This window comes from Pseudorasbora parva, chromosome 12 (genome assembly GCF_024679245.1).
Source record: "Pseudorasbora parva isolate DD20220531a chromosome 12, ASM2467924v1, whole genome shotgun sequence".
Lineage (NCBI taxonomy): Eukaryota > Metazoa > Chordata > Actinopteri > Cypriniformes > Gobionidae > Pseudorasbora > Pseudorasbora parva.
Genome location: NC_090183.1, coordinates 28,240,185 through 28,256,670, shown reverse-complemented (window position 1 = coordinate 28,256,670; position 16,486 = coordinate 28,240,185). Strand labels below are relative to the sequence as shown.

The 16,486-nt window shown below is 37.7% G+C and overlaps 2 protein-coding genes across 5 annotated transcripts in view; one reads left to right on the top strand and one right to left on the bottom strand.

The window, feature by feature from the left end:
• The window catches only part of ptmaa (prothymosin alpha a), a 159,775-nt gene that overhangs the window by 125,948 nt on the left and 17,341 nt on the right, over nucleotides 1-16,486 (bottom strand). The gene's annotated exons all lie outside the window — the stretch shown is intronic.
• The window catches only part of pex5la (peroxisomal biogenesis factor 5-like a), a 104,339-nt gene continuing 91,155 nt past the window's right edge, over nucleotides 3,303-16,486 (top strand). For all 4 annotated transcript variants that reach the window (XM_067459703.1, XM_067459700.1, XM_067459701.1 and 1 more), the window contains exon 1: nucleotides 3,303-3,729. In XM_067459703.1, coding sequence (XP_067315804.1) covers nucleotides 3,709-3,729 — 21 coding nt within the window. In that variant the 5' untranslated portion in view covers nucleotides 3,303-3,708. The remainder of the gene's footprint in view (nucleotides 3,730-16,486) is intronic.

The following is a 16,486-nucleotide window of genomic DNA, read 5'->3' as shown; positions in this document are numbered from 1 at the left end:
GCTGCATTTGAACCGATTTGAACGCAGAAATGACCAGAAGCTTCACAACATCGCTTCAGTCGCATCTCAAAGTGGATTTCCACGGTCACTGCAGTCACAGGACTTCACCAAATCATACCAAAGAAGTGTGTTTTTGACGGAGCGGTCCCAGCGATAAAGGTTCGGTCCTGCTTTGGAAGCAGCCGGTGAGTAAAACTGCTTCAAATGTCTGTTGTTGGCTATCATCACATGAGTAAACATCAGTAAACGACACGATCGCGTGCTTCGTCATTCAAATGCGCTAAAGGTTACTCCATTGTTGTTCTATGTATAACGTTACACTAGTCTGACGTGCAAAACCATTTTGCTTGCTACTGCTAAGGTTTTTTTCAAAAACTTGTGCAGCTTTTTCATTGGTCTTCACAAAGATCACTAGCATTTTTGTACTATTTTCAAAACACAACCAACTGAATTGATGTAATTTAATTCACAGAAATTCAATTCGGCCAACTGAAAAATGTAGATGTGATCAGTCACTTGAACATTTTCAATTGGAGACCTGTATCACTAAACTCGTCATTAAAGAACTTTGAAGAACACAATTAAAGAACATGAAAAATGTGTATTTTCATTCATGTATTTGTGTATCTACAGCTGAATTTTTCAGTAAATCAACAGAGAACACACTTGTAGTTTTAATGTTAGTATGTATAATAATTTGTATTTATAATTTGTAATAGAATAAACTGCAGTGCTTCATTATGCAGTGAATACTGAACTGTTTTGCCAACATAAGAGTGTGTTTAGTTTGCTGTGTTAATAGTTTTGAAAGCAACATTAATTTGTAGAAATGTGTCAAATCGATTGAGAAAAACTGTAAGCCCCGCCCAATGACTCTATACATGATATGATTGGCCTGACCAGAGTTTGGCTTTTACAGCTCAGAAGTGTATTGAGAGTTGCTAGAAGACACTCGCGGCAGATTAGATTTGCTGCCGCTAGGGTGCGTCTAGATTTCTAAGCTAATATGAACCTGCAACCAGTCAAAATCTATTGAGCAGTCAGTACTGTTCAGCACAATATTCAGGTCCGTACAATGTGTTCAGTATACAGCCTACAAAGCACTGTACTTATGGTTGTGTCACATCATTTGAAACAGGTTAAATCAGTTTTGAGTGGTTGTGTTCATTAAATGACATTGTGTTCTCTATTTGTATTTGATTGTTGCCCCTTTACCAGTATGGATGACGTGCATTAGAGAGCAGAATGTGTTTTAAGAGTGAGAATGTGTTTAGAGTTTCACTGTAAAGTCTAAGTGAGATATGAAAATTGTGTTTAACCATGTGAAATGGTTTAAGGTATTGACAACAGACTGCACAATAAGCTTTTTGGCAACTGCACAATTAGTTCAGGCAGCTGAGAAATTTGTTTAGCCAATAGGTTTTAGAGTTTAAGCAATTGAGAAAAAGGGTAATAATTCATACTTGCAGAGATTTATATCATGCACCTTCCTAATATTATGTTGGCTCCCCTTTTGCTGCCAAAACTGCCCTGACCTGTCGAGGCATGGACACCACTAGAACACTGTAGGTGCTGTGGTATCTGGCACCAGGACGTTAGCAGCAGATCCTTTAAGTCCTGCAAGTTGTGAGGTGGGGACTCCATGGATCGGACTTGTTTGTTCTGCACATCCCACAGATGCATGATTGGATTGAGATCTAGGGAATTTGGAGCCTAAGTCAACACCTCAAACTCGTGCTCCTTAAAGGGTTAGTTCGCCCAAAAATGAAATTTATGTCATCAATGACTTACCCTAATGTTGTTCCACTCCAGTAAGACCCCCGTTCATCTTTGGAACACAGTTTAAGATATTTTATATTTAGTCCGTCAGCGTATCTAAGTGTAGGCACACTATAATGTCCATGTCCAGAAAGGGAATAAAAACATCATCAAAGCAGTCCATATGTGACATCAGTTAGTTAATTAGAATCTCTTGAAGCATCGGAAATACATTTTGGTCCAAAAATAACAAAAACTACGACTTAATTCAGCATTGTCTTCTCTTCCACGTTTAAAAAAAAAAAAAAAATTTAATCAGTGTATTGATTCATGATTCGGATCGCCAGAGTCACGTGATTTCAGCAGTTTGGCAGTTTGACACGTGATCCGAATCATGAATCAGTACGCTAATTCATTACCGTTTTAATCTTTATTTGAGGTTTAGAAAAAAAGCGGAAGAGAAGACGATGCTGAATAAAGTCGGAGTTTTTGCTATTTTTGGACCAAAATGTATTTATATATAGCACGATTGTGTTTAATGTGCAATTTTATATGGTCAAAAATTTTTCCGATTTTACATGCTATGATTCGCATCGTCACCCCATAGGTTTAGTAGGGTGAGTGCCTATAACTCACTTGTGCTATAAATGTGTATTTACATTAGATCAGGCTGATTTTTACAGTCCTGCATCTCACAAACATTGTGTTCTCTATTTGTATTTGATTGTTGCCACTTGTGTTTACCCGTATGGATGACATGCATTAGAGAGCAGAATGTGTTTTAAGAACAAAATTGGTTTAGAGTTTTGCGGAAAAGTCTAAGTGGGATCTGCAAATTGCATTTTACCATGTGAAACTGTTTACAGTAGGGCTATTGACAACAGACTGCACAATTAGCTAAACGAGTTCAGGTAACTGAGAACTTTGTTTAGACAGTGGGTTTTAGAGTTTAAGCAATTGAGAAAAACTGTAATATAATATCAACATTATATTAACTTAATGCAATACATTAATTTGTCCATGTGTGCATCGTTTAAGCTGCTTAATTTATTTTGTGATAGCCATTTTATATTGAGAAAACTTCCTTGTTTAGCGATGTCAACAAAACCTTTTACTTTTCGAAAAAGAAACCAAAACCATTGAGAACATAACATGTTGTTACTATGCATTCTGCTATATTTCTTCACATTATCACACCTCTGGCAACTGACTATTATGTAACAAAACAAATGCAAGTCCACGGCGCCTCCTTGCTCCGAGGAACAGCACACGAAGAGGACCGAGATAGCTATTTACTTGCTTTTGTCAATCGCTATTGCTGAACATTAAAGCGGAACATTAAAAATGAAAACACCTGGACTGAGCATCTGCGCGTGCAGCGACGCTTCTGTGAATGACGGAACCGGCTCCGCCTAAATCCTTTAGGGGAGAGGAGGGGGCTAACTGTCGACAAGGAGAGAGAGAGAGAGAGAGAGAGAGAGAGAGAGAGAGAGAGAGAGAGAGAGAGAGAGAGAGAGAGAGAGAGAGAGAGAGAGAGAGAAATTGCTGAAGATTCAGACCAACTCAGATAAAACGCCAAGAGCCACACCGGAGCTTTGATAATGACGTAGGCACGGTTCTCGAGCGTTCAGTGCATCCATCACGCGCCTCAGCAAGTTTTGGTGAAGAGACTCACCGGCGCGCGTGAAGCTCGGAAGCAGCTGCGCTGAAGGCTCCTCACCTTATAAAGTGCATCGCTGACGAAAGCTATCGCGTGCGCGTAAATTCAGCACTTGGTTCACGAGACAGCTCCTGTGTGTCGGCTTCCCTAACTGGACTCAATTTCAAGAGCAATTCTTTCAGTACTTTCAGAACACTCTCGCACGCATGAACATTAGAAGTGTCATCATATTTCTTGTGCTCATCTAGCTGTGCTCCATAGTCTGGGACCTTTTTTATTCTCCACTAAATATGTACCAGGGGCATTTGCAGGTAAGACTCTGTTCACATAAGACGTACAATACTTTTATTTAGATTTATGATGGCTGTTATTTGTATTGCTTTAGTTACACTGAAATCACTGGATTGCACTGGAAGCATGTTAGGTGCAATTTTAAAGTGATCAGTGCATTAAAATCATGTCAAAGTTGTATGAGTCAAGTTGGATTTTGTCCTCCTCTTAAAGAGTCTTGCTCGCTTTTGATGTCTGTTGTGTTCATTAATTTGTATTCCATGATTTAAGATATATTAATAACAGATACTGTAGTCTCAGACATGGTAAGTTACAGTATGCTGTTTATGTTATTTATACTTATCCAAAACCAAAGCATGTTAAGCCAGTGCTATTCATCTTGTACATGACGCAGGTGCCAGTTGGAAAATTTAAAAAGTAAAATTCTCTGTAGAAAAGAAAAGAAAAGAAAGCAAAACATTGATCTTCTGTCTTGCTGTGCATTTAAATATTTGTTTTCCCTTTGTTGTAGTATCACCAATGGTGAATTACCCAAAATTTTGTTGTACCACTTAGGGAATAATAAAAAAGGCCTACGCAGTTGAACTTGAAGGAGCAATCCATAAATCACATTATGTGCAAAATGAGACCCACCAGGGTCTTTTGAACCTCCATGCTTACTTCAGCAACAATAAGGTTTGATTGTGTTTCTATTTGGTGAAGATCTTCTAATTATGTAACTGCTAAAAGCAAGTAGCGCTTTGTCTACCAAGTCTTATAACTTCCAAGTAATTTACCAGCTGAATATTTCATGACTTCTATTACAGCTTCTTAGGAAACCAGAGTAGCTTTTTGATACCCTTTGTCTCTATAGTCTGCTACAGATGTGTCTTCAGTTACCTTTATATCACTTAGTGATTAGCGAAATTTGTATTATAATTACAACAATCCTCTAGTTTGTCCACCATTTCACTATACTTACACATATGTGAAGCTTCTAATCTAATTTCAAATGATGTGCTATATGCATTATTGTACAAGAATAATTGTTCCGTTGTGTTATTAATGTTCCAGGAGACAGAAAATAGATGTGTTTTCAGGCAACTGTAATCGGACACTTGATAAGAGTCTCACACGATCCTATTCATAACTGTTCTTATCATGTTAGAGGCTTTTATTTCAGGCTTTGGGGAGTTAGGGAGCGTAAGATATCACATTTTCTCTGTCAGGTAGGGAGGTAATTTAAGAGGAAATGTTCTCTCTGTGCAAAGCAGATGTTTTATCTGTCCTTCACTGGGCTCTTTGCAGCTCCTCCTTCTCTTAACAGACACACTTATCTTGACAGTGATGGCTCATTCTCCCTTGAATCCATCTCAGAGTATATGCCGTTTCACTTCATCGCTAGTAAGAATGAGTTTTTTCCCTCTAGTGTCTCGATGTATATAAGAGGCAAACAGTTTGCATTTGCACATTGTATACGAGTAGACATAGCAGCACTGCAAAAAGCAATAATACGTTGATACTCAAGTGTGCAAGGACGTCCCCGAGAGTTGTTAAGAGCTACCTCATCATCCATTAACATATTAATCTGCTTTGCTGAATTTATTAAGAATAATAAGTTAAATTAGGTTAAAGTGAAAAATGTATTTCTAAGTTTTATCTTGTGGAGTGTTTGAGAACACAGCTTTGCTGTATTAAAAATCAGCCTCTTACCACACTAGGGGGCATTGGAAATCAGCATATCCACTGATCATTTTCATATAGACCATCTCTTTTTTATCTCTTTTGTTTAGGAGTGAAATGTAAGTTCTGTAATTTCTTTGTCAACAACACAACAGGATTTGATAATATATATATATATAAGAAAAAACATGTTTTTTTGATACTCAGCTCAGCTGATCATGGTATTCCCTTTGTAAAAACGCAGAGGGATGGTTCATATATTTATCCTGTGACCATCATTGATAGTACATGCAGATACATATTAAAGTAGTTTTATTTAAAGAGCTATTTGACCTATTTAAACCAAATATCAGCTCACACCTTAGATGTAACCACACGTGTTATAATTACTATAAATAACTCCAGTTGCTTGGGTGATTCCTGCCCTTTACAGCCATACGGCTGTTTGAGATTAATTTGCAATTCAGTGTGTTGCGTTCACTATCAAACATGGGCAACACAAATAGCCCAAAAGTACAGCTATTGTGTGCGTAATTTGTCTATCTTGCTATTACTATTGCTAGAATGCGCCACACTGTCCGCCCAAGATAAGCACCTTATGGAACACTGGCAAAAGCTGCTGTGCTTTTTTTACCTTCTTATTACTTTAATTAGTTAAGGCATCTTTTACATATTCAGGAATTAATGGAGTGTATCTATGCCTCTTTGCTCAGTTCAGGCTCTACTTGCGATTTTGGGAAGTAATTCTTGTTTTCTAAAACCAAACATGCTTCTTTTTTAGACAATATTAGCCTGTGTGTTCACTACAGGATGAAACCTGTTATATAATCCAATATAGACTCTTTGGTGTCACAGTTCAATATAGTGCATATATGAGTGTTTATAAAGCAGTTTATTTCATAAATGATATACAACCATACACCACCGTGAAATTATTAATTATATATATTATTGATTATACAATTTCTGGTTCTTTAATCTGATTAGATTCGATGTGTCACTTTTTGGAGTTTGCGGCATTCCAGGCTACACTCATTTACGCATTTCAATTAATAGTACAATTACATCAAATTGAATTAAATAATCTTTACATCTTTTAATTCTATAATTGAATAATGCTTAATCAGTTATTCAATTAAAATATGTAAGGATTATACAATTTATTTGGATGTAATTTTACTTTTAATCGAAATATGTAAATCTAAAGAAAAAAAAAGCTTAATTATCCAGCTTTGGCTTTTCAATATTTTGCTAGTGGCGTGACATTAAGACAAAATAACTAGCCAAATTGTGTGAACAATGTAAGTTACTTAGTCCTTGCTTGTTTTATACAACTGTTGAAATAGTATATGAGTTGAATTATTGTATAAACGGTATACAATCAATACCACACATTCATTTATGCTTTTGTTCTAAAGCTCAGTCAAAGGGCCTTGCTGATGTTCTGCAAAACAAGTGTCCTGTTCTTTTGTTGTATATATATATATATATATATATATATATATATATATATATATATATATATATTAAAAAAACTATAATTGTCTTAGGTGCTGTAGGGTAAAATATTTCACTTAGAGTGAGTTGTTCTGCTGGCTAACAATTGGCCATTACCCTCAACAGAGCCTCTGAATAGCATTTACTGGGCTCTTCCTGACAATTTTTTTAAACATAAAATTATATAAATGCGATGTTTTCCACCAATTTTCTAAATTGCCTTCCTAATGGCTACCTCAGAGTTTTTACGTTGGGTATAATCTTTGGTGTGGCTTTGCCCTGTGAATAAAGTCTGATTTCCCACAGGTGTGCAGATAATGGGCAAAGCCACACCAAAGATTATACCAACACAAAAACTCAATGTCAGGTGTTTTCCGACCATGCTGCTCTGATAGGCTAACAGCTTTAAGGTCCACTGGCTTTTTCATGTTGCATCTCTGGCTTTGACAGTGGTAGTGCTTTTGGTGAGGAGGTGAACAGCAGTTCATTTTGGGCTCTCGCCTTTTGAGCTGGGCATAGAAAAAGACATTGAGACGTACTTGTTTGACACATCTGAAAGTGTAAAATATGCAGGACCAGATTGCGGCACACTGAGGTGAGTGAGACCCTACAATTGTGACAGCTATTGATTTATGTGTGAGGGTCTTAATATGCCCTTTTAAGGGACTTTCCCCATAGAAAAGACTGAGAAAGAAAAGAACAGATTTAGAGAGTCTGTATCCTATGAATATTAATGTAATAAGCATAGATTAATCCTTCATTGCTAATGAAGGTTAGATAAATGGTGTTTCAAGCAATGCTGCTATACACGTGATAAAATTACAAGCAAATTATAATAGCACCCTGCTCGAAACAGCAACGGTACATAACAGCTCTTTGCAAACTGTAATAACATGTTAAGGGAAATATATTGTGGCCAACCATCAATTCATGCAGATTCAGCTCTCTCTACAACATTTTTAGGTACAATCCCTAATGGACCTCTAAAGTTGCAGACGTCAAGGGATAGTATGGACATTCTGTCATCATTTACTCACCCGTATGTTGTTCCAAATATGACTTTCTTTCATCTGTATTTTTGTCTATACATTGGAAGTCAATAGTCACCAAAACGTTTACAAAAATGTCTTATTTTGTGTTCTGCAGAAGAAATAAAGCCATACAGGTTTTGAACATGAGGTTTCTGCAAATGAGGACAGAACTGTCATTTTGGGGCGAACTATCACTTTTAGTAGTCTACACTTTAGCGCTCCATAAATGACTGCCATTCTCTGGTTTCACAGAAGTCTAAACCTCTAAGGATGTTTGAGAAGAGCTGAAATCTGTTCACCCTAAAATGAAAATATGTAATTTACTCACCCACATGTTGGTCCAAAGGTGTCTTTCTGACATGAAAGTACATATTTTGAAGACTTCATCAGCCATTTGTTTATGTCAGCATATTTTATGTCATCTGTGTATGTGCATTGATCAGTGTTTTGACTTTGATACGTCTCTGTACACTGCATTTTACTAAAGCAGAGTACAAGCTGGTAGGTACTTATTATGGACATAAATGTTAATGAAACATGTTTACATAGCTCAACTGGTACAACATGGTCCATACAATACCAAGGTCATGGGTTCAGTTTCCAGTGAACACGTATACTGATAAAAAATGTATAGCTTGAGTGTAGTGTAAGTCTCTTTGGACAACAGCCTCTGACAAATGCATAAATGTAATACCACAGAGGTTGTGACACCTTGTGCGTTATGACTACCGTAATGCTTTAATGCAGTATTTTCAGAGATTGCGCAATCAGTCTAGCTGTTGAGAGTGCATATGTTGCTCAGTATCCGTCACCATAATACTGAAATCCTGTTGATAAAGTCCGAAAGAGGGACAGTGTAATAGAAAGGGACATGTGGCAGCCTTTCAAATAAAATCAATAGACCATCTGTCTTACTCAAGGTGTGCTTCTTGACAGGGGGTATTTTTACATCACCAGTGAGGACGATGTCGCTTCTACTATTTGAATTTTGCATCTCTGGCTTAACTCTTCAAGCGAAATTCTTGAAGAAACAAAAAAGACAAGGGACTATTTTGTCCTTTACCTGTTAAAGCTGATTAGGCTGAGTGTGTCACGTCTCTTGTGGACGCTTATCAGAGAGGACAAAACTCAAGGCCGGCAGGGAAAACAATCAGCAGGAGAAACTAAGGGGGGGAAAAGAGTCAGGAGAAACAGACTGGAGCAAGTGGAATAAGCGATAGTGTTCGCAGTACCCCCAGAGAATATGTGAGCAGAATTTGTGGAATCTTTATCTCGTTTTAGACTGTGATGGTTGGTCTGACTCTGTCACTTCTGTAAAGGAAGTAAATAAATGATGAGGGTCTTACATGAGAGATGGTAGCAAAAGCTGTTATGTAATGCATAAATAAGAGTGTAATTAATATATAATCAATTGGAAATGTTAAAATTTTATGGGTGGAGGGAAAGTTGCAAGGCCAGTGAAAGACTTTCATCAAGAAGCTTCTTTTGATGTACTCAGCACACAGTGAAAAGCTTTGCAAATATTGGCATGAACCCGGAATACAATATTGTGTTCATTAACACATTTTTTTGCTAAGGATTCAAAGAAAGCATCAGATTACAGTGTTGCTTTTTAAAGGTCCCTTTTTTTGCGATTCCATCTTTCAAACTTTAGTTAGTGTGTAATGTTGCTGTTAGAGCATAAATAATACCTGTAAAATTATAAAGCTCAAAGTTCAATGCCAAGCGAGATATTTTATTTAACAGAAGTTCCCTTTCAAAGCCTACAGCGAACGATCGGTTTGGACTACACCTCTGTACTTCCTGCTTTAATGACGCAACTAAAACCGTTTGTTGACAAACCCTCCGCCCACAAGAACACGCAAATTCGGGGGCGTTGTCCTTTTGCTCTCGCAGGTCGAGAAATGGAAGCGTTGTTTTTGTAGAGTGTGTTTGTCGCCATGCCATTGAAACGCTGTTATTTTCATCCCGGAGTCAAATCACCTTTGTTTGGCCTTCCCACGGACGCAGTACGTAGAGATCGTGGCTACAGTTCATGTTTAACTCGGTTCCGGAAAATTATAATCACAATTTAAAACTATGTGCAGCCCATTTTGCTGAGGACTGCTTCCTCAATCTCAATCAGTTTAATGGCGGATTCGCAGAAAGATTATTTTTAAAAGATGACGCAGTTCCCTCTTTGTCTGGAGAAGGCATTGTTTATGGACCACAACCGGTAAGTGTATTTTATTATTTAAGTTGGTCCGTTTAACAGTTTATGTAACTCATGACACAAAGTGCAATGCTGTTTAGCTTTGTTAACTAACGTTAGATGGTAATTGAAACTTATCCGAAAAACTTAGCATATAAAAGTATAGTAATTCATTCAGACACCATCGATTGTTGGTGTTTGTAATGATCAGTTTAAACTACTGAATAGACAGCTTACCATTCTGAAACATCCAGCAAAAGTCTTTCCTGAGCAGGTTGTAATTGATCCTCTTCGATATTCTCCGGGTCTGATTCCGGCTCAAATTGATAAGGCAATATAGACATTTTTGCAATAACATTGAGCGCTTGCATCTCCCCGTTATGGTAAGAGGCGGGACCTTTCCGGGCAACGTGCGCTAAGCTGCTGTCCAATCACAGCGTGGGAAGCGCTGGCCTAATCAGAACTCGTTACGTATTTCTGAAGGAGGGACTTCATAGAACAAGGAAATCATCAGGCCGTTTTTAGGACAGAGAAAACAGCGGTATACAGATAAGTAAATTGTGTGAAAAAAACTGTTTTTTTACACGTGAAACATGAACTCATGTTATATTGCACACTGTAAATATAATCAAAGCTTCGAAAACACGCGAAGAACGGGACCTTTAATGTTAATAAATTTTGCGGAGAAGTAATTCAGGAACCAACCAAGATTAAGGGAAGAAATGAATTTAGCATGTCCTATCCAAATGTGCCGTACAAGTCCTGAAAAGTGAAGCCAAAATGCTTCGATCGCCCCCAGGTGGCTGGACGCTGAACTGACGTCACTTTCCCTCCGGAACACGCGCCTAAGACAGACTGAGTGGCAAAAACACTGCTGCATGACTGGATTTAATAGGGGAAATTGCAAAAAACGTGAGTAAAGCGAACTTGCCAAAGATCCAGTAATCCATGGATATTTACATGCAGCCAGGAATTGTGTTGCCAGACATTTATATGTGCCTGATTTCGACGACAGGGAAAAATATAATGCAAATTTACATGTGAACGCAGTATGGTCTAAGTCTGGGTTATCTCTTATATCAGTGTTATATCTATATTATCATATCATCCAATTATGCAGAATATATTATGCTAAATATTTAATTGATGAGTTGTCAATGCAATATTTAACAACACAATATATAGGGTATGATTTTACCCGCAAATTCAACATATTGACACAAAATGATAACTGCAAATCCACATTTTGCTGCCTATAGTCCAGTTGTTTTACACAGCGGTGAATGGCAGCGATCCATTTGATTCTCTTTTCTTTAGCTTTCAGCAGTCCGTAAAAATATTTCTTGTCAAATCTGTTTAATACAGTAAATCTCAAAGCTCTTTCCCATTAAAAATGTTTTTTGTTTTGTTTTGTGCGGCATTTACACTGAAAACCAATGCTAATGCTCAGACTTTTGAAGGTGCGTCATCCACGTTTTTTTTGTTTTTGTTTTTTTTTAACAGTCTATGGTCCCATCTCATAATTAACAAGAATTTCAGCAGAAGCTCTGGATATGGAACAATAGTAAAATTAAAAGGTTGGTTAGGGAACAATTCCTTTGAGCTTTAAATTCAAACCCATTGCAAAAAGTAGGGCGGTTACCACTGTCCCTGTCTGGTGCCTCATCCATCTCTAAGTGCAGCCTATAGATACAATCCCTCTACATTCATCAGGGTCCGTGGTGGACTCATCATCAGCTATAGGCGTCATATGAGGCTAGGCATCAGGGAAGGCAGGATGTGCTTTGGCACTGGAAAATTTGGACAAATATGGACCCACATCTAATCTCTTTGAAGTGGCACCACTGCCAGCAGGGGTATAGCAGCCATTATAACTGGGTGAACATGACCCCCAACCACCCACTTCAGTTTTATTTCATTTTGGAATGTACAGTTACATTATGTCATTAGAGCTCTTCATAAAATGGGAACCAGTGTAAACTTGTCTTTTTTTTCTTGGTGTTATTCTGGATTTTTTTCCCTGGTCAGTTTAAAACTGAGAGATAAGAGTAGGTGCAGGAAACTAATAAACTGAAAAATCGTTCCTTTCTTAAAGGAACACTCCCCCGTTTTTAGAAATGGGGCTTATTCAACTTCTTTCCTACATTTAGATATGTGGGCAAATGCATTTTTTGTCTCAGTGCATGCATTGGTTTAGTTTTGGCAGAGTTGCCGCTAGCTTAGCTTAGCATAATGAATAGATTCCTATGTTGCCATCTAGCATGTCCCGAGTAAAAGTGATTTGAAGAAGATGAATAAGTTGAATAAGCCCTATTTCTAAAAACGGTGGAGTGTTCCTTTAAGGTTTTGATATCTCCACAGCAACCCAACCTAAAGACAAAGATGAAACAATTTCAAAATGCAATTACTGCACTCTCTCATAAACAGTTATGGACATCTTATACAAATGAGGTTGGACAAAGATATTATAATGATTCATATTTCCACCTTAATCTATCCACTCTTTTGCATGCTCTCTCTCTCGCTCTCACTACTAATTAGCTGAACCAAACCATTCTGGAAACTAGTCCACAGAGATCGGAGGGGAAAACAAACAGATACTGCTCTGATTTTTCAAATTAATGTTTAAAGCTTTGTGCGACACAAAATTGTCTAAAAACTCTATTACGTAACATTAGTCAGAAGCAACAGAATCGGAGGGAATCTTGATACAAACAATCAAGGTAATTGCTGTAGAAGAAGGTGTGCTTAATTGCATAAAGCGAGACCAGCAACTGAGGGTGAGGATGTAGTCAGATTTCTTCTTTTTGATGTTTGAAGATTTATGGTAGAGATGTGAATTTTATTCATCACACAGCAGGCAGTCTTCAGCTGTAATTGAATCAAAAACCTGACTAGATTTCAGTACTTTATTCGAGCCTTTACAGTATGCTGTCAGCTAGTACATAGCAGCATTTGCAGGGCATATTTTGTAATAACAGAAGGTAGTTCACCCTGAAATTCTAAAACATCATCACACTTATTAACACTCTTGTCTTTCCAACCCTGTTTGACTTTCATTCTTCCGTGGGACACAAAAGGAAATGTTCAGATCAGCTACTGTCTTCATTAATTGAATGGGGACCAATGACTGTCAAGCTCCAAAAAGGCCAAAAAACACTATAAAAAAGGGTAAAATATAGTCCATCTAATTTGTGTTATATTTCAAGTCTTCTGAAAGCATAGCATTGCGTGAAGAACAAATTCATCTTTAAGCTGTTATTGGCCAAAAATATTGCCATGATCATCATTCACTTTCATTGTATGGAAAAGAGATGGATTCTGCTATAAATAAAAATATAACAATTTCATCTCCATCTAAAGGTATAGTTCACCCAAAATTAAAAATTGTCATTTACTCACCCCCATGTTGTTCCAAACCTGTATAAGTGTCTTTCTGCTGAACACAAAAGAAGCTATTTTAAAAAATGTTAGTAACCAGACAGTTGACAGAGCCATTGACTTCCATAGTATTTTTTTCCCTACACGGAAGTCAATGGTTACTGTCAACTGTTTGACTGAACATTTTTTGAAAGATCTTCTTTTGAGTTCATAAGAAGACAGCTTGAGGGTAAGTAATGATAATGATAAAATATTCATTTTTAAAGTGAACTATCCTATGCGTTTAAATACACTCTGATGTATTTATATTAGGTGTTCCCCCAAGACTGATACTTTAGAAGTAACATTACAGTCCAAATATTTATGTCAGAAAGTCTATGTCAGGCTTTTGGTATCCTGAAACGCATGAGACAGCTATTTGGACACAGTGCTGGCACTTAAATAGAGCAGGAAACCAGGAATTAGACCCCTATAAATATGCATATTAACATTATGATACCAACCAAATTTTTGCCATTGTTGCACTGCCATTACAGAGGGAAAAATACAGAAAGCAACAACAACACTGGCAGGCAGTTTGGGGTTTACCTCAGCAGAGGGCTTTTTTTTATTTTTTTTATAAAGAGACTCAAGGATACTTCAGCAGGGGGCAGTGCCTCCAGCACAGCTGTGACCCAAACCCTTGCCTGGTCCCATCTGTTCTGCGCAAGCTCACATGTGCTGAGGTCAAGTAGTGCTGGCATGATGAATTCCCCACCCAGAAACAGAAGAGATCATGCTGCATGCAGTATAAAAGGTCAAAGGACAGCCTGCTATCTATCCTTTAGATGTGACCAAGCTTGACAAGAGTGTAATGCAAACAGGAAGGACAGAGAAGGGCATAGGAGAGTTTATGGTGTAGGAGTAGATTGACGAGATTGGAAATTGAGAAAACAACATTTGTTTCATGGCACACCACACAGTGGAATAAAGTGCGGAAACCAGCTCTCTTCCAAAAGCCAGTGAACTGCCTAGGGATGCAGCATTTTAGGAACCCTTTTGACACAAAAGTTGTTCCAGAAGGAAGACATCTTAATTATTCTGCTTCCTAGATACTTTGTTTTGGCCAAATTCTGAGTCAGAATCACACTTATCCTTTATGGAGAAGCCAATCCCATGATGCATTATGACAAGCTCAGAAATTATAATTGTACACTGTTTAAAAGTCTAGGGTTGAAAAGTTTTTTTTTTTAATGTTTTTGAAAGAATTATCTTATGCTCATCAAGGCTGCTTACAGTAAAACAGTCATATTGTGAAATATTATTCAAAAGTAAAACCCACTGTTTTCTAATTGAATATACAGTGCCTTGCGAAAGTATCCGGCCCCCTTGAACTTTGCGACCTTTTGTCACATTTCAGGCTTCAAACATAAAGATATAAAACTGTATTTTTTTGTGAAGAATCAACAATAAGTGGGACACAGTCATGAAGTGGAACTAAATTTATTGGATATTTCAAACTTTTTTAACAAATCAAAAACTGAAAAATTGGGCGTGCAAAATTATTCGGCCCCCTTAAGTTAGTAGCTGTAAGTGGCTTGGGGTATGTCTCTATCAGTTTTGCACATCAAGAGACATTTTTGCCCATTCCTCCTTGCAGAACAGCTCGAGCTCAGTGAGGTTGGATGGAGAGCATTTGTGAACAGGAGATTTTGTATTTGGCTCCATCCATCTTCCCATCAATTTTAACCATCTTCCCTGTCCCTGCTGAAGTAAACCAGGCCCAAACCATGATGCTGCCACCACCATGTTTGACAGTGGGGATGGTGTGTTCAGGGTGATGAACTGTGTTGCTTTTATGCCAAACATAACGTTTTGCATTGTTGCCAAAAAGTTCAATTTTGGTTTCATCTGACCAGAGCACCTTCTTCCACATGTTTGGTTTGTCTCCCAGGTGGCTTGTGGCAAACTTTAAACAACACTTTTTATGGATATCTTTAAGAAATGGCTTTCTTCTTGCCACTCTTCCATAAAGGCCAGATTTGTGCAGTATACGACTGATTGTTGTCCTATGGACAGAGTCTCCCACCTCAGCTGTAGATCTCTGCAGTTCATCCAGAGTGATCATGGGCCTCTTGGCTGCATCTCTGATCAGTCTTCTCCTTTTATGAGCTGAAAGTTTAGAGGAATGGCCAGGTCTTGGTAGATTTGCAGTGTCTGATACTCCTTCCATTTCAATATTATCGCTTGCAGAGCTCCTTGGGATGTTTAAAGCTTGGGAAATTCTTTTTGTATCCAAATCCGGCTTAAAACTTCTCCACAACAGTATCTCAGACCTGCCTGGTGTGTTCCTTGTTCTTCATGATGCTCTCTGCGCTTTAAACGGACCTCTGAGACTACACAGTGGAGGTGCATTTATACGGAGACTTGATTACACACAGGTGGATTCTATTTATCATCATTAGTCATTTAGGTCAACATTGGATCATTCAGAGATCCTCACTGAACTTCTGGAGAGAGTTTGCTGCACTGAAAGTAAAGGGGCCGAAAAATTTTGCGCGCCCAATTTTTCAGTTTTTGATTTGTGAAAAAAGTTTGAAATAGCAAATACATTTCATTCCACTTAATGATTGTGTCCCACTTGTTGTTGATTCTTCACAAAAAAATTACAGTTTTATATCTTTATGTTTAAAGTCTGAAATGTGGCAAAAGGTTGCAAAGTTAAAGGGGGCCGAATACTTTCGCAAGGCACTGTATTTTTGAAATGTAATTTATTACTGTGATGGCAAAGCTGAGCTTTTAGCAGCTTTTACTCCAGTCTTCAGCGTTGTAGAGCCATGTTGTAATGCCTTAATCTGACAGAATTAATCATACGTTTGGTTAAAAATAAAAATAAAATAAATCCACATAAATCCCTACCAAAAATACATAAACTGTGAGTAAGGGTTAGGGAAAAGGGAAAAATACAATAAAACATGAGGACCGTTGACAGAATGACCAACATTTTTTTGAACAGCAGCACGTGCTTCAATTTTG